Source organism: Oryctolagus cuniculus, chromosome 15 (assembly GCF_051225735.1).
Source record: "Oryctolagus cuniculus isolate XC-2025 breed Fujian yellow rabbit chromosome 15, ASM5122573v1, whole genome shotgun sequence".
Taxonomy (NCBI): Eukaryota; Metazoa; Chordata; class Mammalia; order Lagomorpha; family Leporidae; genus Oryctolagus; species Oryctolagus cuniculus.
In genome coordinates, this window is record NC_142881.1 from 885,976 (window position 1) to 911,570 (window position 25,595).

Consider the following 25,595-nt stretch of genomic DNA (forward strand, 5'->3'; position numbering starts at 1 on the left):
GCCTTGGGGGCTGGAGCCCTGCTGGGGGAAGCCGGAGGGCACAGGCCCTGGACTTCACCTCAGGTTCCTTCTCTGCAAGGTGTGCACAGAGCCCTTGTCGAGTCCGAAGGGCTCACTTCTGCAAACAGAGGAAGTGGGCTTCTCCTCCTCCTTCCCCTCCCCTCCCCCTCCCGCCAAGGGTCACTTCCAACGGCACAGCCTGTGAAACACACTTGAGGGGCCTTGGGTGCCTCACTGTGACACGGGGCTGTCAGTCCACAGGTGCTGCCACACCCACAGGCCTGAGTGCACGCGGCCCTGGGCGTGGGCAGCACAGTTTGGTGTGTACAGGTGAACAGTCACAGGTGGTGCAGCACTGAATTCTGGGAGGCTGACAGTGCAGCACAGTGGAGCTCACATTGTCCCCTTGCCTGACCACACGGTCAAGGACCACGAGGGCCAGGCTAGGCGGCTGGGGCCAGGAAGCGTGTCCTTGCTCCCAGAGCAGCCACACACTTGCCCCCCCCCCCCCCATCACAGACGTTCACCAGCCTCAGCCAGGCTCCAGCAGGGCAGAAGGAGCAGTGGGATGTGGCCGTGTGGTATCTGAAGAGCACAGAGGTGCTGGTACTTTAGGGATGGAGGGAAGTGACCGTCACGCTCCTGGACAAGCACCCACTGCCTCTGGTGCAAACTTTACCACCTGGAGGATGGGTTTCCAGGAGAAAATCAGACAGAGGTGGCCGCAGTACTTTCTTCTGGGGCTGGACAGGGGCCACAGGGTCTGAAGGCCTGGCCCTGACTCAGACAACTGAAAGGATCTTCCCAGGCCAAGCCAGGGGCCTGCCAAGGTCAAGGCCAGGAGAGGCCTGTCCTGCAGGCAGGCTTACTCCTGCCCGTCCAGGCAAGAGCTCCTCCCAGATTTGAGGACCCTGATGCTGTGTGATGTGTACAAGCCTGGCCCCTCCAGGCCACCTGCCCCTGGGGACGCTCACCTGCCCTTGCTCGGCCAGCGCCTTCTCCAGGTCCTCCACCTGCGCCTGGGCTCTCTGCACATCGGCCTGCAGCTGTTCCCGGGTCTGAAGAATGGGAGGAGTCCAGACATCAACTCTCACAGTTGGGGTGGACTGACCCACAGGTGGCGCTTACTGACCGACCCCCGGCCTCGGATTGATTGGACTAAGAAGCCACCGCCCCCTCCTCCAGAAAGGACACAAAAGGGAGGCTCTGAGGCTGCTTTGGAGTGAGGGGTCTCACATTACAAGGAGCATCTGTGGTTGACTGCAGGGATTTTTGGTGGAATCCCTGTTGACAACAAAAAGCAGCCATTGAGGCGGTAGCGTGCTGGCCAGAGGGCGGGCCTGAGCCTCCTTTGCTGACAACAGCCCCCACAGGGGCTTGGAAGCAGTCAGCCCCAAAGCCCAAGGACGCCCTCTGCTGTCCTGGCTCTGCACTGGGGCCACCTCCTCCCCGAGAGCTGCCCCTGGTTTGGAGGTGAACCCGTGCTTCAGGAGTCAGCCCCTGGCTTGCGAGGCCACAGCCCTCTCCCCAGGGCCACCTGCGCCTCCACCAGGCCCAGCCACTCTCCCAGGCGTGGACCACCCTGCTGTCTCCAGGGACAGTGGACAGGACCTTTGCGGACAGCCAGGCTCAGGGCCCGAGGCCCATCACCTGGGTGTGGGGTTGGGGGGCCTGCTCACCGAGCTCTGGGTCCCTTTCTGGTCACTTGAGCAGGTTCTGGCTCTCCTTCCCCGACTCTGACCCCTCCCCCACCCCACCCCCAACTTCTCTTCCTTAGAGGTCCCTGAGGGCAGACGGAATTCTGGCAAGTCCTGTGTCTCTAGAGGGAGGGACTCTATCGCAGGCCGCTGGCCACCCACACGCGTGCAGCCAGACAAGGGCAGCCCCTGTCCGCGTCTTCACAGGGGGCTCCCTCCATGGCCCTGCAGGGGGGAGGGCGGCACAGCCCAGGCCCACAGCGTGAGACCTTGTGGGGCCCAGGGCCGTCTGCCTCCTTCATCAAGCTTGTCTGTTGCCAGTTCTCTGCCTCACGTTTTCCTCCGAGTCCAAATGTCAGTCACCAGTCTCCAGACATGGGCTGGGCATTAGCACGAGGAGCCACAGCTCCTGAGCTTTGTGACCGCGGGGCGCACGGGCCCTGGGCATGGGGCAGGGAAGGGAAGCGCTCTCCAGCTCCCAGCACGCAGTGGGCCCAGCCGGCAGGTGTATGTCCAGTGCAGCCACCCTGCCCAGCCAGTCACGCCCCGGCTACCTTGGCCCTGGGTGTCAGGATCTGACCAGACTCGTGCACAGGTCAGTTCGAAAGGTCAAAGAGGGCAGGTTTCCCCTGTTGTGCAGATGAACTTTCCCCTTTCACCTCTGCTGCTCCGGCCAGAGAGAGGGAATCAGCCTCTGAGGGTGGACGGGTGGGACTCAGCCACCCTGCCCAGAGCGACTGTTGGGCACAGCGAGACAAGGCCTGTGCCAATGGATTTTTCACCCCGGGCAGTCAGGGTGATGAGGGGGAGGCCTGAGGCTCCCAGGGCAGCAGGGGGGAGCGCGGGGGAGGGTGCTCTGCTGTCCCCGTCCCCTCGTCTCCAGAGGCCGTCCTCGGCCCAGCCCCTGACCTGCAGTGCCTCTCGGGCTGTGGGGTGGTTGAGGCAGTGGGACCCAGAGAAGCCCCGGGCCCCACAGCTGCTTGCTCCCGACCTGCACAGGGAGGGAGGGTCGCCATCCAGTGCTCCAGCCATAGCTGCCACGTCAGCTGCCCCTGGGAAGTGGGGGTTCAGGCTGGGCCAGCAACCTCCCTGAAGCCTGGAGCCTGTGCCGTCTCCAGTGGCCAGCAGAGGAGGCCTGGCAGCCCCACGATGGGCAGGAGGCCGGCACGCTTGCCCAGCAGGGCAGGACACAGCAGGCAGCGTCCGCTCAGCCCTGGCAGGATGGGGGCAGCCTCAGCACCTTTGCAGAGCAGCTCCGTGCTGCCCCTCCCTGATCCGGGACTCAAGAGCCCCACGGCAGCAGCTTCAGCGGGAAGGTGGCCTCACCTTAGGGTCCCACAGGCCCCACGGCCACGCCACGGCCCCAGTGGGGAGAAACACATGCCCATCTGGGACACACCCAGCTGTGGCGAGTGTCACCCAGGACCAAGGGCAACTGCAGGAGGGCAGGGCCCAGCCCTGACGGTTTGCTGATGTGGACATCCCAGCCAGGGCCACAGGCAAGCAGGAAGGGACAGAATAGAAGCCTCTTAGACCTTAACTTCTCGCTCTGCGTCCAGCGTCCCTCCGACCTGCTCCTGTAGCAACGCATACGCTCGCTGCAGCGCCTGGTACTCCATGGTCAGCTGCCGGAACCGCAGCTCCGTCTCCTCCTTGGCCACGCCCTGGAGGGGCGCACCACATGCAGAAAGACCCAACGTCAGCACAGCCTACTGCCGGCCAGGGCCCCGGTTCTCCCCAGTGAAGACCCTTGGAGGGGTCCTGCTTGCAGCCCAAGGGAGCAGTGACCGCCTGGGGACCCCATGCTGTTTGGAAAGGTCGCCTAGAAGGCAAACCCTGAGCCCCTGTGGTAGACGGCTGGACCAGGGTGTGCCCTGTGGGCAGGTGGCTGGGCCGGGGCTCAGCTGGGGCTCCCACATGCTGGCCAGGCTCCCTGGACACAGTGGCCCCTCGGTTACTGATGGGGCTCACGCGTGGCCCCACTCTGAGCAATGTCCCAGAGGAGAGCTGGGCTCTGTGGAAGGGGCAAAGCCTCCAGGGACTCCTCCCCACAGGACCACCCTGGGCTCGGTCTTGTGGTCACCTGGATGTGACCTCTCTGCAGTGGCACCTGTGGCCTAGGGACAAGGCACAGGCAGCTGGGTCTGCTGCTGCCTTAGAGGGCCCCGTGGACCCCTAGGGCAGTGGGTGCCGTGTTTAGGAAACTCCAAGCCCAGCAACTGTGACCCGGCCCCACCCTCAGTGTCCCCCACTCACCTCCTCCAGGTCGTCATCTGGGGTGCACGGGGTCTGGTCTGTCCTGTCAGTTTGGTAAGAGATGGAGGAGCCGTCGGATTCCAGGGATGCTTCCTCATCGTATCCAAAGAAGGTCTCCACAACGACCGGCTTCGGGGCGAAGGCACTGTGTTAGCACACCCTGGCTGTGGGGACCAGGGCCGTGGGCCACCCTCGCTGCGTGGCCCCACCCCACACCCCCGTGTGTCACCACTCCCCCCGGGAGGGCACTCCTGACTGGGGACTGGGGAGCCAGCGGGGAGCGGGGAGCAGGGAGGGGCCGTGTGCAGGACGATGTCACACAGGACAGCGGGCACCGGCCCTGGGGTGTGGCCACTTTGCAGTCACACGTCTCTGGTATGTTTTAAAGTACTGATGCCTTCAGGAGGGAACAGAAGCAGGAGAGGGTCCTCGCTGGTGTGAGACCCTGCCTCCAGGGACCCCCAGCTCGCCTCACGCCTGTCCCCAGAGACCTTAGGGCTCCCTCCTCTGGGTTTTAGAAACAATGCAAGATCTAAGAGCTGACCCCTCCTCTCCGTCCCTCTCAGACCCCTTCTTCCCCCCACTGAGAACCGCCACTGGCCATGTGGCCCTCGGGGCAGTCTTCCTGGGAGCCTCCTCCCTGGACCACACAGCTGCCCCAGGCCCTGCTGCCGGCCACACTCCTGCAGGCCCCTCCTGGTCACCCCCAGTCTCCAGGCTCCTACTGCTCAGCTGAGCTCAGCTCCTCAGGGAAAAGCTCTCTCCCTAACCTCCCCACAGAAGCGTCCAGAAAACAGCCACTAGACGGCACCAGCATAAGGTTCTTCATTGAACAGCCAGCCCCTCTGGTCGCTGGTTGTCCAGAACCTCCCATACAGTGGCCCAACTCCCTGCAGTCACATGGGTCACCCAGGTCCAGTCTGTCCTAGGTACACCTAAGATGTGTCGTGCGCCTCCTGGAGCTGCCTCCAGACTGTGATTCACTCCTCCTGAAACATCGGCCCTGCAGCTCTGACCTGCTAACCCGGGGGTAAAATAGCAGTGGCCCCACAAACAGCCTCCTAACTGCCTTGCCAAACTAGGGTAAGAGTAGGGAAGGACAAAGGACGGGCTCAGCGCCTGCATGGGCAAATAAACTGTGACTTCCTCTGGAAGGCGCCGGGCCCTTTGGTTTCTGTCTTTGCCCCTAACACCCTGAACCCCACCTGTCACCCATCTCCACTCCTGTCCTTACCCCCACCTGTCACCTAGGGCCACTCCTGTCCTGACCCCCACCTGTCACCCAGGGCCACTGCTGTCCTGACCCCCACCTGTCACCCAAGGCCACTGCTGTCCTGACCCTCACCTGTCACCCATCTCCACTCCTGTCCTCACCCCACCTGTCCCCCATACCCACTCCTGTCCTGACCCCCACCTGTCACCCATCTCCACTCCTGTCCTCACCCCACCTGTCCCCCATATCCACTCCTGTCCTCTCCCCCACTTGTCTCCCATACCCATTCCTGTCCTGACCCCCACCTGTCCCCCAGGTTCACTCTTGTCCTGACCCCCAACTGTCCCCCAAGGCCACTCCCTGTCCTCCCCCCAACTTGTCTCCCATACTCACTCCTGACCTCACCCCCACCTGTCACCCATACCTACTCCTGTCCTCTCCCCCACTTGTCTCCCAGGTCCTCTCCTGTCCTCACCCCACCTGTCTCCCAGGTCATCTCCTGTCCTGACCCCCACCTGCCACCCATATCCACTCCTGTCCTGACCCCTACATGTCACCCATCTGTCCTTACCCGCGCCTGTCCCTCAGGTCCACTCTTGCCCTGACCCCTGCTCACTGGCCCTTCATGTTCTGGTCCGTGGGCCTTGCTGACCCCCAGGCTAGATTCCCCTGTGGCCCGGTGCTCTCCCTCTCTGTACCAGGGCCTTGAGTGAATCTGGCTCATGTGACTCCGCGGTCTCTGTCCCACTCGCTCGGCTTCCCCCACTCCCTCCTCAGCCCAGGGGAGCACTGGACACCTGGGGACTACGGGAAACCAGCGGCCTCCAGGTAAGTTCTGAACTGCAAAGATCCCGAGGAGAGAGAGGCCCTCGGTCAGCTCCTGCCCAAGGCCCTGAGGCTGAGGAACAGCCAGCGGCTGGTGGAGGCCCCACAGACGTGGGTTTCACATGAGGCAGGAGAGTCGGGTCTGGGGGTTTCTCCACAGCTCCCACCGTGGACATCACAGGTCCAGCTCAGGACTTCAAGTTCCCAGGGACACAGCTTGGCCGTGTAGGGCTGCAGCAGCGGCAAACACGGCTGGGACAAGGGTGCATGGCCCCCACCCAGTGAGGGTCAGGAATGCAGACAGCGACACCCAGGCTGCCGGCCAGTGTCCCACACAGGGAAGCAGGTGCCCCTTGCTGCCGTCACCGTGACTTCCTGGATCCCCTTGAGGATGCCAAAGGAGCAAGGCTGGTTTCTGAATTTAACGCTGTGACCTGTTTGGGTCATTTGGTAGGAACACGTGAGTGATGACGAAAGCACTGCTTTTCACATGCAGGGGGCGTGTCCCCCATACCTTGGGGAGTTTTGCCATCTTCTTCCTTTGCTTCCGCAACCTTAAGAGCTTATCGCGTTCCTGCAAAGCCCAGCGGAGAGACTTCCTAAGCAGCTGACCCTCTTCACACATGCAGCTCAGGATTTCTGTCCCCGCACACAAGTCGGCGTCCACTGTGCCGTGCACACCACCTGGCCCTGGCATCGCTCCCGTGCTCTCCAGGCCTGGCCAAGGGCCCACGGCGGGTGGGGGGTGGGGGCCTCTGAGCTCAGGCACCACCAGCTGTCCTTCAGGGACAGTGTAGGGGCAGGTGTCTCTGCAGAAACAGCGTCCACCCCTGTGTGGACACCGCCTCCCCAACCAGGAAACAACGCTGTACTTTCAGGGCCCCAGAGGGGACCAGCCAGGCCGAGACTGCCCATCGGTGCTGGCCAGGGAGAAACCCATGCAGCAGTGGGCTCCGGGCATCAGAGAGCAAGAAGGACAATTGTTGGAGCAGGTGCTGTCTCCCTGGGGCAGCAGTGCCCCCACCTCCCCCCAGCACTGACCCCCTCCCGTCCCAGGACAGAGCCTTCTTCCTGGCTCCTGTCTGACCTAAGCCCTGGTTCTTGGGAACCATGGCAAGGGCTGGGCAGTGGCTCAGCGAGTCCACCCCAAAGGCTGCAACGGCCACCTAGGAGCCTCAGCACAGAAGAGGCCCTGGGACACCTGGGCTGGGAAGGGGGTGTGGGGGACGGGGACTGGTACTCACTAACACGCTCTTCACGTAGCCAGCAGTCTCGAGGGTCTAGGAAAGAAAAGGCAGGGCATGGGCCCGCTGAGGACCCTGCTCCCAGTCCCTGCCCTCCTCTGCAAACCCAGAGCCCTCGAGACCACGCAGCCTCGGCCCTGAGCAGGCGGCTTCACCCCAAGTCCCCAGGGGCCCCAAGGGCCTCTGCCTTGCTGGTCAGCAGGGGAACCTGGAATGAGGAACACTGGTAACTGACCAGGATCTCATCCTTTTCTCTTGCAAATGTCCACAGTGGGTGTGAAATCAGATGGGGGAGGGACGGCTCCAGGTGGGCGGGGTTTCCCACCCCGAGGCGGCCCCATTCACTGACAAAGAGGCCACCACTTGCTGGCCACACTGCTCAGTGACGGAGGGGACACCGATGCCCTTCAGAGGTCACAGAATGAGGAAGTCTTCCAAAATGACCTCCCATGGAGGCTGCTGAACCCCAACAAGAAGCAGGAGGGGCCCAGGTCAGGGAAACTGGGAAAACTATGCTGGGGGAGGGCATAGAACAGGACAGTCACTGGCCTCACAGTGGCCCCCAAACTGACCAACTAACCCCTGAGGCCGTGAACATGATGGATTTGGAAATGGGTCTTTAGGAGGCCGAGACAAGATGGCTCTGGGTGAGGGTGGGGTCCTATACCCCATGTCAGGGCCCTGTAAGGAAAGAGGAGGGTCAGATGGAAGAGGGGGTAGTCAGGGGGAGACAGAGGTGCAGGTTGGGGTGAGGTGGTAGCAACCAAGGAGCCAAGAGGGGTTTCCTGGGGGAAGAAGAATGGCTAGAACTTCCCCAGAACATTTGGAGGGAGCGTGGTCCCACGGTCTCCTTCACTTTGGAGCTGTGGCATCCGAACTGGGAGAGACAGACGTGGCTGGGGCGTCGTGAGCCCAGAGTGGGGGACAGCAGACGTGGCTGGGGCATCATGAGCCCCGTGGGGGACAGCAGACGTGGCTGGGGCATCGTGAGCCCAGAGTGGGAGAGAACAGGTATGGTTAGGGCGTCGTGAGCCCAGAGTGGGGGACAGCAGACGTGGCTGGGGCGTCATGAGCCCAGAGTGGGAGAGAACAGGTATGGTTAGGGCGTCATGAGCCCCGGGGGGGACAGCAGACGTGGCTGGGGCGTCGTGAGCCCAGAGTGGGAGAGAACAGGTATGGTTAGGGCGTCGTGAGCCCCGGCGGGGACAGCAGACGTGGCTGGGGCGTCATGAGCCCAGAGTGGGAGAGAACAGGTATGGTTAGGGCGTCGTGAGCCCCGGGGGGGACAGCAGACGTGGCTGGGGCGTCATGAGCCCAGAGTGGGAGAGAACAGGTATGGTTAGGGCATCGTGAGCCCCGGGGGGGACAGCAGACGTGGCTGGGGCGTCGTGAGCCCAGAGTGGGAGAGAACAGGTATGGTTAGGGCGTCGTGAGCCCCGGGGGGGACAGCAGACGTGGCTGGGGCGTCGTGAGCCCAGAGTGGGAGAGAACAGGTATGGTTAGGGCGTCGTGAGCCCCGGAGGGGACAGCAGACGTGGCTGGGGCGTCGTGAGCCTCAAGTGCAGTAGTGTGTGGCAGGCCCCACAGGAACTGGCAGGCCACATGAGGAGATGCAGGGAGCAGAGGTGGGGTAGCCAGGACCACTTGGTCACAGGTGCTGCCCACCCTCTCCTGCCCCTCCCGCCGGGCACGCATGGGCAAAGCTCCCGGTGCTGAGCAAACCGTGGCTGCCTCACCTTGGAGAGCTCGTCGATGAGGCTCTGCTGCTCGGCAATCTGCACTTTCAAGAAGTCGACTTCTCTCTCGTCCTGGCTTTGGTCAAGGTCGTTTAAAGAGCTGGGTCTTCGTATGATGCCGGCTCGCTGTCTCTGAAAGCAGCAGATGGCACACGTGAGTGGGGAGGCAGCCCCCTGGCAGAGAGAGCTGGGGGACCCCTCACTCAGCCTGCAGGGGTCTGGGCAGCTCACAGCACCCCTAGAAAGCCTGGCCGTGACGGGGACCACGCCAGCCCCTGGGGGTGGGGGCTGCGGGGGCTCCTGCCCTACCCGGGGCTTGTGGTGGAGAGGGTGCCCCCACATCGCTGCACACTTGCTTCACGGCCTCTGGGGCCTCGGGGCCAGAAGCAGCACACAGGGCACTGGCCCCCACCCTGTGGTCTGGCTCAGGGGCCACGACAGGAGTAGAGCTTCCACCCCTGCCACGGTAGAGCTGTGGACGGACTGGGGCCGCCCCAGCCCCCGCAGGCCCTTACCATCTCAAGGTTCTCCTGGGTGATGAACTTCAACTTGTTCTCCATTCGCCGCAGAGCATGAGACAAGTCTTCATTTTTTCGGGTCAGGCGTTTGTTTTTGTCCAGCAGTGGCTTGTACTGACTCTCAGCTTCTCGTAAACGCTTTAGCTGAAAGACAAGGCTCATTACGCACGGCCTCTTTTTTAAGAAACAGAGACTCGGCAAGTGGACGGCTCAGCTCCTGACACAGGAAGGCAGAAAGCGCAGCTCACGCCCAGGTGGGCCCCAGCCGGCCGCTGCCCTCTACGCACGGGGGGGAACTGGCCCGAGTGCCATCCCATGCGCAGACAAGGAGCAAGTCAAAGGCCAGCAGCCTGGGCTCCACGCTCCATTTACCAAGAGGAACTGTGGGCAGAGAAATCGCCCAGCCCACCGACACTCAGCTGCCCACTGGCCCCTGCCTCGAATCCGGCTCCCTGGAAAGGCAAGGTCCCCACGCCTCCCGCATCAGGGCAGCTCTGAAGGTGCCTCCCCGAGACACGGAGCAGGGATCAGCCAAGCAGCGCCAGGGGGCCCGACCTACCCATCGCCAGTCTGTCACTAAAGTTCTACTGGTACACAACCCAAGGCCCCAGGCGCACGGCCGCTCCTGCACTGCACAGGAAGCCCGCTCGGCCGCGCTCACCAGCTCGTTCCTCTCCTCCGACAGCAAGGCGTTGCGGTCCTCCAGCTTGCGGATGATGGCGCTCAGCTCTGCGATTTTAAGCTGGAAGCGCCGGGCATCCTTTTCATCCAACTGCTGTTCCTAAAACAAAGACCAACTGCAAAGAACTGCTCCCGCGCACCACACGCCGACGCTCTGCCAATCCCAGCGTCACCAACACCGAGACACGCCCGCTCCGGCCCTGGCTTCCCCGTGGCTGCTGGGTGGTGAGGGTCCCTGGGGAGTGCCCTGCCTGGAGCGGCGTGCGTGGCACCCACACTCCAGGACGGGGTCAGCAGGAGCAGAATGTGCGGGGTATGCAGATGTGGAGGGCCGGGGTGTGCGAGTGTGGGGGCCGTCCGCCAGACACCTGGACCGGCTCTGCGCCCTCCTCTGCCACCGCTGGGCTGCACCTTCCAGGAAGGGTCTGGGTGTACGCGGAGCACAGGGAAGGACACTTGTCACAGACCACATGAGCTCAAGGGGCGTGCTCCCTCAGGAGTCTCTGAAGGTCACCGGGACTCCACCCGAGAAGCAGGGAACACAATTTCCATGCAGCTACATCTCGCTGTAGAGCGGGAGGGGCTGGGTTAGTCCAGCTAGGATGGTTACAGAATGTCATTCTCTGTTCTCCAAATGTCACTGGCCTAGGGCTGGCTCAGCTCAAACGCAGGTTTGTCCTCAAAGCAAACCAGCAGGTGTCTAGGAAGGCACTGGACACGGCTCGAGTTCCTCATTCAACAGGTGCAGGAGAGGCTAGCGACCCAAGACCCAGAGGGACCTGCACCGAGGGGATGATGAGCGTAGGTCCCCCGGATAGTCTAGAACCGCAGAGGAATGTGAATGAGGAGTGGTGATGAGGAGACAGGCAGCCGCCCCAGCCCGTGCCACTGCCGGCAAACCCCATGCTGTCATGCGCAGCCCGAGGAGGAGCAGAAGGGACGCGGTCTCACGCAAAGCAGGTGGGAGGTGACTGTGACACGGGTGCAGAGGGGAGCCAGCAGGCAGAGGCTGGTGCGTGTGGAGGTGGAGTCATGGGCGCTCATGCATGGGAGCAGGTGCATCACCCAGCAGCCCGGGGCCAAGGGCACTTAGCCTTCAGGGAGGCCACAGCAGAGGTGGTGCCGGTGAGGGAACAGGACCTGGGGTTCTTTAGCTATCTGGCCAGAGTGAGCCACACTGAGGGCCCCAGGGTCTGGCCGGAGGGTGACCCTGGGACGGGGGCTTGGGCTGCGCTTGGCTCTAGGGAGTCTCACAGCCTGGGACGGCCGGCCGAGGCCTGGGGGTGCTTACAGGGCTTCCCGGGTGGTCTGAGGCGTCTCCTGCACCGCTTGCATAAGGAAGTTCCCGTCTGGGGCTGCCCAGGTGCCGATCAGCCTCTCTGACCTGGGAGAGCCGCTCATCTAAAGCCTCCTTCTGCAGCTGCAGTCTCTGAGCGTGCCCGGCTTGCGCCCCTAACTCTCTCTCCAGCACGAAGACTGCTCTGTCCTTAAATCTTATCTCCTCCATCTACAAGGAGAACAGAACACAGTCACACACGCAAGCGAGGATGGACCTGCAGTTACCACAGAAATGGGAGAGGGCATGAGGCGGGGACGCCAGGAGGGAGCCCGGTCTGCACCTTGGGCATGGAGCTCCTCCCTGGTGGGCCGCAGGCTCTGGGTGTCCCTGCACAGCCAGCCTGTGCTGTCCAGTAGGATCCCACCCGCTTCCCCCGGCCCCCCGTCAGGACCCCCAGCGTCCATGGGGGCTGGTGGTGTCTGGATGGCTGAGAGGAGCATTGAACAGAGCAGCGGGACCCCGAGTGCCCACACCTGACACCTGTGGGCAGAACTGGTGGGTGGGCTGAGCATGGTGAAGGGGACCCCCACCCTGGGCCCTGCACCTGCCCCTGAGGTGACAGCTAGGCAGGTCAGGGCAGTGCAGGGGCCACCACACCCTCCTTCTGCCGCTCCCTGCTCCGAGGCCACAAAGCCAAATGCCCCACAGCTGTCTTCAAGTGAGGCTGCATTTCTCCATCACTCTCACTGGGAGCCAAGGTTTAGGGGTGGGGTCCCCTGGACCAGCAGGCCACAGAGGCAGAGATGGTGCCCTGTGCATCCACTCTGACCTGACCTCTCCACCCTCCCTGGAACGCACTGCCTTGTGCTGAGCCTGTGAACCGCAGGGAGGAGCTGCCATGCCCAGCTGCCACGCCCACACCACCCCAGACCCCCACGTGGCCGGGGGAGGCACTGTACATGGAAGGGAGGCAGAGAGGACCCAGCAAAAGGTGCCACACCTACAAGACCATGTCTTGAGGACAGTTTTAGGCAGATTTTTAATAAACAGGCCAGAGTGGGGTACTGTGCTGCTTCACTTGCTCATTAAAGTGAAAATAAGCTCAGGATGCCTAATCAGCCCAGATCGCAGAACCACGACCAAACTCAGACCTTTCACTGCTGAGTTCCCACTGGCCGGAGGACTCAGTAGTGCTGGAGGCAGCAGCCTGTTTTCAGAGAAAACAGACAGTGACAACCGAATCACAGGCAGCTGTGGCCAACAGCCTGGCGTCTCCAGCTCACATGCAGACACTCCAGCACACCCTGTTCCTTTTGCCAGGAAACCAGCAGGCAAGGCCTCACACACAGACCCCTCCCCGGGCTTGTCCAGCGGGTGGGGAGGCAGCGGACCTGCCCTGTGGGTGCTACCGCATAGGCCAAGGGAGCTCCCTTGGGAGTGGGGACCAGGATGTCTGTAGACCCCCGTCCCACCTGTCAGCCAGAGGCCCGTGGGGGAAGGAAGACTGAAACTCAGGACCCCGGGCACACCCAGGTCCAGAGGCGCCCTGTCCGGGGTGTGGCCTGTGCACCCCCACCCCTCTGGGGTCACTGGCAGCTGTGGCCACCCTGCCTGGGCTGACGAGGCCCCTGTCAGCTCACAGCAAGGGCCCTGACCCAGGCCTCCCAAGGAAGACGACACACAGAGGGACCTTCACCACCACTCTCGGGTGCACAGAACAGGAATCGGCGGGTTGGGCTTGTTAAAATTAAGACTGCGTTCATCAAAAGGCATCCTTGGGAGATGCCTGTGTGATGCAGAGGCGTGGAGAAGACAGGTGCAAAATGTGCATCTGACAAAAGCCTGCGTCAGGAATACAAAGAATTCAGAAAAGTCACTAAGGGAAGGACAAGGAACCCACTGTACAATTGGACAAGAGATGTGAACAGACACCATAGAAGACACGCAGACGGCCACCAGGAGGGCGAGGCTGCAAACAGGTGGCCGGCCTGTGACGTGAGGGGGACGAGGCTGCTGGGGCCGGGGTGGGTGGAATCATTCACTCAAGGACGCTGGCAGACAGGCTCAGCACCTGGCCTCCTGCCGGCCATTCTCGCAGACACGGGAACACCCAGGGAGAAATGGTGCACACAGCCACATGGAGACGTGACAGCAACGCTCACAGTGGGGGACAAACCCACCACGGCGGATGTGTGCACCGTGCCGCCTAACCACGCCCCCAGGGAGCATCGCCCAGGGAAGGGGTCAGCATCCGGACCACGGCAGTGAGCACGGGCTCTCCCTCAGACGTTACCACTTGGCTTTCCCAAAACTGTCAGAAACCCGGACGTGACGCATGCCTGAGCTTCAGTCTCCCGAACCCCAGCTTCGGGGCCTCAGTGCACGGGGTGTCTCAAAGCTCCCAGTTTTCCCAAGCAATACGGTCAGTGGTTGTCCAGCCCGGGAACTGGTGTAAGTTACTCCTGGAGGGCCAGGCCTCCAGCCATGAACAGTGCAGGGGGCACTTCCTCCTCCAACTCTACCCCTCCCCCACCTCACCAGTGCAGGGGGCACCTCCTGCCTCACCCCGCCCCCTCCCCCACCTCACCCATGCAGAGCCATCAGCTAAAGCAGCCAATGATTCGGCCTGGTCAGATGTGGGTGCCGTGAACTCATGTCACCCCTGGTGCCTGGGAACACTGCAGCACCCCTCTGGATCGGGCCAGGGCCCCTTGACAAAGTTTCTGCTGCCCAAGGGTGAAACGGAAGCCTGGCAGGGCTCTGCAGGTCCCCCGTGACAAACAGCCCTGCCTGTGGCCAGCCTCTCACCGGAGGCAAATCTGCCCTTAAAGCTGAAACGCTCAGAACATAAGGTCAGGCGCCACATGTGATTACTCTGTGTCTTGCATTCTGTTCTACTTCAGCCGCTGCCTACACACCTGGGGACGTGGGATCGCATCACACAGCACAGTAAGAGAGACGGGATACTGGCTTCTGTCTGCAATTCTCTGGCTTCACAGAATGTTTTAAATGGTCTTACATTTATATATTTGAAAGGCAGAGATAGAGAGACAGAGAATCTTCCGCCTGCTGGTTTGCTCCCCAAATGGCCACAACAGCTGGGGTTGGGCCAGGCCGAAGCCAGGCTCCTGGGACTCCGTTTGGGACTTCCTGGCGCCTTCTCTGCTGCCTTCCCAGGAGCCTTGGCAGGAGCTGGACTGGAAGTGGGGCACCAGGACGTGAGCCGGCGCCCACACAGGACGCCAGTGTCGCAGGCAGCAGATTCACCTGCAGTTTCTAGTGACAGCATGAGCTCTGAGCGTGTAGGGCTGCATCTCCATAGACCTCTCCTGGGTTGGTAGCAGGAAGCATCAGTGCGCCCACAGCTGCTCCTAGAGGCCAGGCACGGCCCTGATGTCACCATGGGTGCCCCTGGGCAGGCTGGTCAGGGGTAGGAGACGGGTCTCTGCATGAGCTCACAGAGGGTCATGTTGGGGGCAGCCCTTAGCAGTCTGCCGCATGGCTTCAAAGGGAGGGGAGACAGACCTGTCTGGACACAGCTCCCTGTCCTGCCACGTGATGTCCTGTGCCAGCATGAAGGCCATCGCCAGATGCGGCCCCAGGCCTTGCACCTCCAGGAACCACCTTCTTTCTTTATGAAGTTAGCCTGCCTCACGTAATTCAAATGTCAACGAAAAGCTGACACAGCAGTATGCAGAAACAGGACTGACAGCTATGTACTGATCTTGAATCCTGAGCTGACACAATCACATACAGAAATACAGCCACTGGCTAGGTATTGACCTTGCATCCTGGAGCTTTGCTGAGCTGACTGAACGTTCTGCTCCCTTTAAAGCTGATACCTTAGGAGGCTTTGCGTCCAGAGCCAGGCCGTCAGCGATAGCAGACAGAAGTTCCCACTCCTTTTCCTTCCAGAGCCTTCCATTTTTTCCTTCTGCCTTTTTCTACCAACTCCAATTCCTCTTTGGGGAAAGGTTAAAATAGAGAAAAAGGAGAAAAAGTCCCCAACCAGATGGCAGAGTTTCTGCCTATCTCCCCGCGCGTGGCGAGGCCTCTGCCCTCACAGAGCCCCTGGTTAGCGACCCCAGCTGGGGACATGCATGAGGAAAACCCTCCAACCCGACAAGAGAGCGGCCAGAGGGAGCTGGAGTGAGGGCGAGGAGGGAACAGGAACACCTTGCAGAAGCAGCACAGAGCGATGGCCACCTTCACGGGGGGAGCTGAGAGCGCGGGCACCAGAGGACTTGATTCAGACTCAGAACACACACTGCGGAGAGTCAGACATGAGCTGGCACAAAGAGAAACGTCCAACACAGAGGTTAAAAGAGGAAGCTGAAGATGCTGTCTATAAACAAGGACAACAGGGGCCGGTGCTGTGGCGTGGCGGGTAAAGCCTCTGCCTGCAACACCAGCGTCCCAAAGGGGCGCCAGCTCGAGACCCAGCTGCTCCACCTCCGGCCCAGCTCCTTGCTGATGGCCCGAGGAAGCAGTGAAGATGGCCCAAGTGCGTGGAGACCCGGAAGAAGCTCCTGACTCCTGGCTTCAGCATGGCACAGCCCTGGTCATTGTGGCCATTTGGGGGAGTGAACTAGTGGGATGGAGGATCTCTCTCTCCCTCCCTAACCCTGCCTTCAAGTAAATAATAAATAAAGGGAAGGAAGGACGGAAGGAAGGAGGACAAGAAGCTGAGGCTGGTGGGAAAACCGGCACCTTGGGGTCTGAGGTCCGAGGAACAGGCATACTGGGAGGAGAGGGGGAAGAAGTGCTGGTTGAGGGACAGGCCTTCGGGATGAACGGGCTCCCGGCCGCCACGCGAACAGAACAGGGGAACGAGGCTGCAGGCCCTGGGCTCCCGTGACCCTGGGCGTGGGGGGCGAGACCAGGAACGGGAAGGTCATGAAGCTAACGGCAGCTCTGAAGTCAGGAGACGGTGCAGCGACAGCTCCAGTGGCAGCCACGCAGCACCACACCCCAGGAGGTGTGCGTCTGGGAAAAACACCACACACACAGGCTCTCCCGGAGCTGCTCCCCAAAATGAGAGGCCACGCAACCAGACACAGAGGTGTGGAATGGAGGCCTCTGGGGCCCTGGGGGGCTGGTTTTGGGCTGCACAGTCAGGACAAGACAGGGTTCCCTGGGGCCAAACAGTTCCAAAACAGGAACTGTGACGGGCCTGTGGAGATTCGGGTGAACGCGACAGACGCTTAGGAACTAAAGTGCATGAGAAAGCTCCAGAGGAACCAGCAGGGTAGGAGGGCAGTAACGTCGCCACGGCCCGATGTGAGCCTCTGATGGCCACCCCCAGTCAAGCTCCGAGGGCTGCCTCAGTTTCTCTTTTTGGCCTCTCGACCTGCTCTCCGCCCTCCTCCCCAGGCACTGTGGCCCCAGGATCACACCCACACCTGCCACCCTCTGCCGCCACCTGCCGCCCAGCCTCTGCTGGGTTTGGCCGAGGGGAGGCAGATACTGGCCCACTCAGCTCCCAGGCTGCGCTGGAGTCGGTGGCAGCCGGGCTGCGCTGGAGTTGGTGGCGGCTGAGGCTGGCTCCTGGCAGCCGCGCTCCTGGCCCCATGGTTGCCCTTCTCCAGTCTCCCCCCAGGCCTCCTGCTGAGACAGGGGCCCCCCCCACACACAGCCCAGGGAAGGTGGGGAGGCCGACCTAGGGAGGGAGGGGCTGCCTGCCATGGCACAAACACTTGGTTGAGGCAGGGAAATCCACAAACAGAAGTTGAAGATTCAGGGGCCGGCGCTGTGGCATAGCAGGTAAAGTCACCGCCTGCAGTGCTGGCATCCCATATGGGTGCCAGTTTGAGACCGGCTTCTCCACTTCCACCCAGCTCTCTGCTGTGGCCTGGGAAAGCAGAAGATGGCCCAAGTGCTTGGGCCCCTGCACCCGTGAAGGAGACCAGGAAGAAGCTCCTGGCTCTGGCTTCAGCACAGCTCCAGCTGTTGCGGCCGACTGGGGAGTGAACCAGACAATGGAAGACCTCTCTCTCTGCCTCTCCTTCTCTGTGTAACTCTTTCAAATAAATACATAAATCTTAAAAAAAAAAAAAAAAAAAGTTGAAGATTTAAAAATCGGGAGTAAGTTCCGGAAGAACCAGCTAGTGGAGCAGCAGGTAAGTCGCCTCTGAGGCCCAGATAGGCGGTGAGAAGGGACAGCAGGGCCCATAGGGACGACGGGAGCGGCTCTGTCGCACGCGCTAGTGAAGAGACAAGGCCTCCGTCTAGAGGAAGGCCAAGTCCAACCATGGAGAGTGAAAGGCCACAGCGAGTGCTGCTGCCCTCTCCAGGGTGGTCTCACAGCAGGGGCAGTGGCCCACATCCTCAAGTCACGTCACACCTAAGACCAGGGGCAGATCTGGGGTTGCTGAAGGTGGCCCTGCACACGAGCTCTGGATAGACGGGGTGGGGAGGACGGGGCCGTCAGGGCGGGAAGATCTGGGGTCCCCGCGTGCAAAGGTGTTCGCCAAGGACTTCCCTGGTGGTGGCAGGGACAGACACTTGCTCTGGCAGAGCGGCTGGGCGGCAGACTTTGGACCCCAAGTGCAGGCATGCTGGCTGGAAAGATTGCTGCCCACCTGCACAGGGCGCCTCGGTGCCCAGGGGGCTCCAGGTGCTGGAGTGGGGCCGGCCTCGGAGGCAGAGCTGCGTCCCCACAGCAGGGGGAGAATCAGCTGTGGCCAACCCCCAGGACCCCCGCAGGTCCTCCGCTCCTAACACCGAGGCTCTGGGACAGTCAGGTTCGCCCAGCAAAGCTGCCATGGTCTGACCACACTGGCCCTGAAACTACCTCCTGGGGGCCCTGTCTAGGAGCAGCGCCCTCGCGGGTGGCAGCACTCGCGGCACTGTGGGTGCTGGACTGTGTGACCGTGCGGTCTCATGTTCCAGCGTGTGAGCGGGCGTGCCGAGCAGGGATGACCAGAGCCCGCCCGCGCCCCACGTACCAGCCTGCGGATCTCGCGCTCACACTCCTTCTTGATGCGGCTGATCTCCTCCTGGTGCAGGTGGTACACGCTCCGGATCTCCGCGGCCTTGATCTTGTCGGCCTGGATGACCAGCGTCAGCGCCTCCTCCACCTGCTTCTTGGCCCCCTTCAGCTCCGAGATCTCCTGCTGCATCCTGACCTTCTCCACCTCGAAGCCCTTCTTGGCCTCCTCCTTGGCTTCGCACAGCAGCACGGTCTTGACCTTGTCGGGCGCGCCGTCCCGCAGGGCGTGCAGCAGCGCCTGCAGCCGCTGGTTCTCGTTGTCCTTGATCTTGATGACCCTGAGCAGCTCGGCCTCGTGCTGCCGCAGCAGCGTCTCCCGCACGGCCTGCAGCTCCTTCATCTTGTCCTCGTGCAGCTTGGCCTTGAGCTCCGTGAGCAGGACCGCACTCTTGTGCTGCTCGTGCTCACGCGCCTGCCGCAGCTCCTGGTTCTTCTCCCGCTCCACCTTGCTCACCTGCAACAGACACCAGCACTCCCGAGACCCGCAGGCACGCTGGGCGGGGACTCGGCCGCTCGTCTCTGCAAACAACGAGTGTCACCCTTGGAAGTGTGCATGAAAATCCAACGTCAAACCTAATCGTGCACAAGCAGGGGTGCTCCGCGGGGAGCTCAGCTGGGGCCCGGGAAGCGAGGGGCGGACACATGCGTCCACCTGAGAACAGGACAGGCATGGAAGGCAAACCCAAGGCCCTGGACGACTGCCCTGGGAACAGGGGCAGCTTTCCCCTTGGACACAGCCCCAGGGCAGGGTGCACCCTGGCCGGGGACTCTCAGGCCAGCTTCGTCCCCTGCCTTCCGCCCCATCGTCCCCCAGCCTAATCTCAGCGGTGCTGTGCTCACAGCCACGAGGCTGGACGGAGGGTGGCTACTCTACAGGTGTCAGGGACACCAAGGTTTCACTTGACATTGTTTCCCTCAGCTGCTCAAGCCATTGGCTACATGATCACCCCATGATCCGCAGAATTACAGAGCAGCTGAAATCTAGATTCACCCTAGGAAATCAGGACAGTGCCCTGTGGTCACACGGAGGTCACCCTGGCTGCCTCTGCCACGTCAGGGCCCTGGCTCCAACTCCGAGTAGCTGGGCTCCCATGGCACCGTGGTCTTAGACGCATGGGGATCTCCTGCCCTCGGCAGCACAACAGACAGTGCTGACACCCTCCCCCACGCCCCCATGAGATGTCAGCCTCCTGTCCTGGACAGCTCCTCCCCCACTCACCTCTCTCTCAGGTGATGAGCGACGAGCACTGTCCAGGTGCTGACAGGACCCTGAGAAGGACGGCCACCCAGGGCCCTCTCTCATTCAGCCACAACTCCATGGCCTCCCACAGCTCCACGGCTGCACATCCCTGCTCCCTCTCCCAGGGCTATGAGATCTCTCACCTCACCTCCTGTTCACTGCCACCTCCCCTGCAGCCTACTCTACACAGGAGACCTCACCCCTCCCCATCCTCCTACCAAGTGCACTTTGTACAGGGGAGACCTCTCACCTCCCCTCACTCCCCCTGCAGACCACTCTGCACAAGAGAGACCTCTCACCTCCTCTCACTCCCCCTGCAGACCATTCTGCACAGGAAACCTCTACCTCCCCTCACTCCCCCTGCAATCCACTCTGCACAGGAGAGACCTCTCACCTCTCTTCACTGGTCCCCCCGCCATGGTCCACTCTGCACAGGAGACCTTTAGAAGCACAATGCCCATGGCTTGGGTCCCAGGCACCCCCCCACCCTGAGTGGCTCTGGCGCCTCTTACAACACAGCAGGGGCTCCCAGGGCACAGGGAAGTGGGTCTCAGCCCCTCCGGCTCCTGGTCCCGGCCCAGCAGTTCTGCTCCTGGCATCATGTTCTTCCCCTCAGCTGTCTAAGCTCTAATCCCACACAGCCTGGGCGCCCCCAGCCTCTGCAGACTCCCAGGGCCCCCTCAGTGGTCAGCCCGACCGGCTCTCCTGGGGCTGCACACCCTGGAGCGTGCTCACGGACTGCCTGGCTCGTTCCTCCACTGGGGCTGTTCTGTCCCCTCCCATGCTGGACACGTTCTCTCAGCAGCCTCACTTGCTGTGACTTCCCCATGACGACACTGGCCATCCTCTTCTCCTGGGGGTGAGCCCTCAGGCTGCCCCTCAGGAGTCTCCCAGCCATTTACTGCAGAGAAATTCCAGTCCCGGCGCCCCACAGTGCAGGAAACAGGGCCTCACTCACTGCTGGGGTGAGTGGACTCCGGCAGAGCGGGGCAGCTGCCCTCGCACTAAGGGCAGCCTTGTCCTCCAGGTAAAGCCGAGCTCCAAGAGGAAGACCCAGCCTCGTCCGTGTGTGTTTCTTGGCCATGGGGTGGCTCACAGAGTCCAGGGGAGGAGGAAGGGTCTGGGGGCAGCCGTCACACAGCTGGGCATGGCAGAGCCCATGAGACTGGCCTTACCAGGAGCCCCTGAGTCGGAGCCACCAGCGAGGGTGGGAGAACTGGGCAGGGTCAAGGGCCAGATCCCTGCCCCCTGGCCAGCGCTCAGGTCACAGCACACAGCATGGAGGGCCGGGCTGGGAACCAGCACCCCAGGGGCCTCCTTCCCTTCCGGCCGCCGGCCACCAGCAGCTGGGGGATACTCAGTGCAAGCCTTGCCTGCACTTCCTTGGGAGGTGCTGCTGCCAGTGTGGGCCAAGGAAGTGCCAGGACAGGGCTCTAGGAACCGCGATGCTCCGCCCATCAGTCATGGCTGAAGGATGGAGGCTCCGCCCACTGACTGTGGGGACTCAACGAGGGAGGGGGCCTCCACCCACTGGCCACAGGGACCGAGGGATGCAGGGAGGTAACCCGAATGAGGAAGAGGACGTGTCAGCAGAGAAAAGGCCGTGGAAGCCGTGGGTTCCTGTGTTCACGAGACAGAGCGCCCAATCGCTCGGACTGGGGGAGAGCGAGGCTACATGGTCGAATGGAGAGAACACACCGGGCAGGCCAGGCTGGCGGCTCGGCAGACAGCAAAGAGCTGAGTGCGCAGTCTTTCCTTGGACTCCCTGTTGTTTTTTTAAGATTTAGTTATTTGAAAGTCAGAGTTACAGAGAGAGAGGAGAGGCAGAGAGAAAGAGAGAGAGAGAGAGGTCTTCTACCCGCTGGTTCACTCCCCAGCTGGCCACAATGGCTGGAGCTGTGCCGAAGCCAGGAGCCAGGAGCCTCCAGGTCTCCCACGTGGGTGCAGGGCCCAAGCACTTGGGCCATCTTCCACTGCTTTCCCAGGCCACAGCAGAGAGCTGGAATGGAAGAGGAGCAGCCGGGTCTCAAACCGGCACCCACATGGGATGCTGGCACTGCAGGCGGCAACTTTACCCACTACACCACAGCGCTGGCCCCAGAATCCCTAGGTTTTTAAGGGAGTCTCTTTATCCCCTCCCCCTCTCCTCTAGGACAAAGGATGGGGAGTCCTAGGGAAGTTTGCTGGGTGAAAATAAGCATATCCCCCCGCCCAGATTTCCCTTAGGGCCTCTGTGGAGGTTGTATTGCCCCATGCTATCAGGTCAGGTAGTCCACTTGGTCCTGAGGAGAGAATTCTCCTGGGAGATTTCCACAGGGGAAGGGCTGGGACCACCTGGGAGGTTATCAGGGTCTGGGCAGGCTCTTCTCACACACACACAGGTTAATCCTGACTTCCTACCTAACAGACGTGGCCCCAGGGCCCCACTGCCAGCGCTGCTGTCAGAGCTTCCGGCACTGGACACCTGGGCGACGCCGGCAGCTGCCTGTCTGGGGCCTGCAGGCGCACGTGCGGATCTTGTCCATTCTCAGCCCTGAGGTGAAGCGCAGGCACCTGTCACCTCAGAAGAGCGACATGGTCTCGCCAGGGACACATGGGTTTATGGATGCCACTCACCCGACCGCACTCTGCTGCCTCTGCTCTCCGGGCTCCAGGACACGGCCAGGGTGGGCACAGGACCTTCTGCCCTCCTGCCTCTCCTTGTGTTGTTTGTCCTCGCGGCTATGGAGACAGGCTGGGAACCCCGAGGAGTGCCTGCCAGTGCCCCAAAAGTCCCCTTTAGGAGACACCTGATGTGGTGCATTGCAGGTTAAGCACTGCCTGGGGCCTGCATCCTAGGTTCGAGTGCCTGCTTAGAGGGCCAGCAACTCGTGTGTCAGATCCAGCTTCCAGCTACTGTGCCCGCCAGGATGGGGCCTGGCCCCTGCCACCACACGGGAGACCCTGATGAAGTTCCTGCCTCCTGGCTTCAGTCTGGCTCAAACCAGGCTATTGTGAGCACTTGAGGTGTGAACCAGTCAACGGGCGGAAGAACTCTCCCTCCCTTCTCACTCTTTCAAATAAATAAATCTTAAAAAAAAGATGCCCAAGACAGAGTCCCTCACACCCTAGGGTGAGCTCTCACCACACGCCTGGCACCGTCTGACCTCTCAAGCATCTAACATGGGGTGTGCATCAGGCTCGGCTGCCCAGCACTGCAGTCTCAGGTCCAGACAATGCACGAGGTGCCCCTGCCCCTTCTTTCACGGGGAGTCAGGGCAGGGGAGCCCCCAGCCCCCTGGGAGTCTGCTGAGGTCAGCAAGTGTCAGGAGGCCCCAGCACACCAGGACCAGGCTGGTCCCGGCCCAGCTGCCTCCCCTGTGACCGTGTGGCTCCTGAATCATCACCACCGCCACGGATGCCACCACACGCCGTGGCCGTCCTCCTCCTGCACCTGCCGGCCCCTCCCTGCACCGCAAAGTCCCCACTTGGGTCCTTTTCCACTGCAGCCTTGCGTCCCCCACAGCGCAGCTTCCTGGCGCTCCACTAGGTGCACCTGCTGCCCGCTGTGGACTCCGCTGTCAGACACTCTGTTTCCAATCTTTTCACTATGTTTCTTCTCCTTACAGATTTAAAAACTTTCTAAGTTTTTTTTTTTTTTTTTTTTTTGACAGGCAGAGTGGACAGTGAGAGAGAGAGACAGAGAGAAAGGTCTTCCTTTTGCCGTTGGTTCACCCTCCAATGGCCGCCGCGGCCGGCGCGCTGCGGCCGGCGCAGCGCGCTGATCCGATGGCAGGAGCCAGGAGCCAGGTGCTTTTCCTGGTCTCCCATGGGGTGCAGGGCCCAAGCACCTGGGCCATCCTCCACTGCACTCCCTGGCCACAGCAGAGGGCTGGCCTGGAAGAGGGGCAACCGGGACAGAATCCGGCGCCCCGACCGGGACTAGAACCCGGTGTGCCGGCGCCGCTAGGTGGAGGATTAGCCTAGTGAGCCGCGGCGCGGGCCCTAAAAACTTTCTAAGTAATCAAACCCCACCTCGTGGCTTTTACCAGGGGACTCCAGGGTCTGCGGGAATGGGATTAGCACGGCGTTTTCCTCGCACGTCTCTGAGCCTTCTGGAGACCCCTCACTAAGTTTTTGATCTACATGGAAACCACACTGGAGTCAGTCCTGAACAAATAAGCTTTGAATCAGAGATCCGCCAGGCGTCCCAGTTCCATTCACAGCACAACCCACCCTTCCTCTACTTCTCTGAAAACTACTTTTACTCACCAAGGTTCAGACAGAAAAACGTCACGACAGGGATTCCACACAGCCCATTTAAAATGCGGGACTAAAACCAAAGGCAGGACAGAGGCAGGGGCTGGGGCGCTGGACGCCACAGCCCACAATCAGCTGCTGACCCAGCTTTCTGCTGATGCACCTGGGAGCCCCTGCCCCCCATGGAAGACCAGGATGGAGCGCCTGGCTTTGCCGGACCCAGCCCCAGGTGTTGCCTCTGTTTGGAGAGTGGACCGGCAGATGGAAGACCGCTTCTCTGTCACTGTGTCTTCCCAGTAAAACTAGCTACCGAATACACCAATCTCCTAGAAAGGCAGAACCGAAGGAGCTGGCTGGGGAGGGGAGGGTCTTTCAAAGCCTGGTAGTGTAAGTGACCTCTGACCTGGAAATCTGAGCTGTTATGGGGAAGGCTGAGGAGATGGAGGGAGGGGATGCAGGCAGGGCCAGGGAGGCACTGCAGACACAGGGCAGACCCAGGCCCCAGGCCTTGCCCAAGCTCCTGCTGGGAAATGTTCTCCCTGCACAGCCCTCCAGCGGAAGGCAGGACTTCCCTCTTTAAAATTCCAGACCCGGGCTTGGCACTAAGGGCTGAAAAAGAACACAAGTGAGCACAATGAAGAGCCAGGGAAAAGGAACCTGCCCGAACGCCCACAACCTGGAAGACAGGCCGGTGGAGCCTTCCGGAAGCTGCTGCACTGTGGCTGCCCTGCTGGCCCTCCCTGGCCTTCTGGATAAATACCTAAATGCCCCACACGACACCTTGCACTCTCCCCTAGGTCACGTCCCCCGGTACTACCCCAGGACCCACATCCGAGGCGCAGTGCTCCCCGAGACACAGCAGACCCCTGCTCAGCCGCCCACTGGCGACCTCTGTTCAACCGCCCATGGTGGGTCTCTGGGGTGAGACCCTCACAGCACAGCCCCCTCATGAGGCTCCCCGCCCAGACCCCACTCAGTAAAGGCAGCCCCATCCGTCCACGTCAGGCCTCGGGTCCTCCCAGCACGACCCAGCATCTTGCCTGTGTCTGTCCGTGGCTGCCACCATTAGCCAGGCATGGGGACCTGAGAGATGCCCCAGCCACTCACTTTGCTTTCCCCTACCCTCCCCCTGCAGCCAAATGGTATATTTAACATCAGCATAGTTGAAATGACAATCAATAAATCTTTAAAAGGTGGGGGGACAGCACTATGGTATAGTGGGTAAAGCCGCTGTCTGCAATACCAGCATCCCATATGGGTGCCTGTTAAGTCCCGGCTGCTTCACTTCCAATCCAGCTCTCTGCTGTGGCCTGGGAGTGCAGTGGAAGATGGCCCAAGTGCTTGGGCCCCTCACCCACGTGGGAGACCCGGAAGAAGCTCCTGGCTCCTGGCTTCGGATCGGCGCAGCTGCAGCCGTTGAGGCCGACTGGAGAGTGAACCAGCGGGTGGAGGACCTCTGTCTGCCTCTCCTTCTCTCTCTGTAGCTCTTTCAAATAAATAAATATTTAAAAAAAAAAAAGACAAGCAGATTTTAAAGTACATGCTTATACCCTGGATCACATGTGGATACAAAGTGTGCGTTTATGCCCATCACAGAGAGAGACCCCACAGCTACACAGTGTAATTCACCTTACCTGTTAGAGCTGCAAGGTGTGCGTTTATGCCCATTCAGACAG

At 61.4% G+C, this 25,595-nt stretch overlaps 1 protein-coding gene across 20 annotated transcripts in view; it reads right to left on the reverse strand.

The window, feature by feature from the left end:
* The window catches only part of JAKMIP3 (Janus kinase and microtubule interacting protein 3), a 92,023-nt gene that overhangs the window by 19,198 nt on the left and 47,230 nt on the right, over positions 1-25,595 (reverse strand). For 8 of the 20 annotated variants that reach the window (XM_089313792.1, XM_089313789.1, XM_070057054.2 and 5 more), the window contains exons 3-12: positions 18,397-18,894; positions 11,462-11,677; positions 10,151-10,270; positions 9,487-9,633; positions 8,972-9,103; positions 7,236-7,271; positions 6,506-6,565; positions 3,954-4,082; positions 3,233-3,361; positions 975-1,058 (exon numbers count right to left, since the gene is read on the reverse strand). In XM_089313792.1, coding sequence (XP_089169918.1) covers positions 975-1,058; positions 3,233-3,361; positions 3,954-4,082; positions 6,506-6,565; positions 7,236-7,271; positions 8,972-9,103; positions 9,487-9,633; positions 10,151-10,270; positions 11,462-11,677; positions 18,397-18,894 — 1,551 coding nt within the window. The remainder of the gene's footprint in view (positions 1-974; positions 1,059-3,232; positions 3,362-3,953; positions 4,083-6,505; positions 6,566-7,235; positions 7,272-8,971; positions 9,104-9,486; positions 9,634-10,150; positions 10,271-11,461; positions 11,678-18,396; positions 18,895-25,595) is intronic. The other 12 variants (XM_089313794.1, XM_089313795.1, XM_051830090.3 and 9 more) reach the window with 4 other exon arrangements.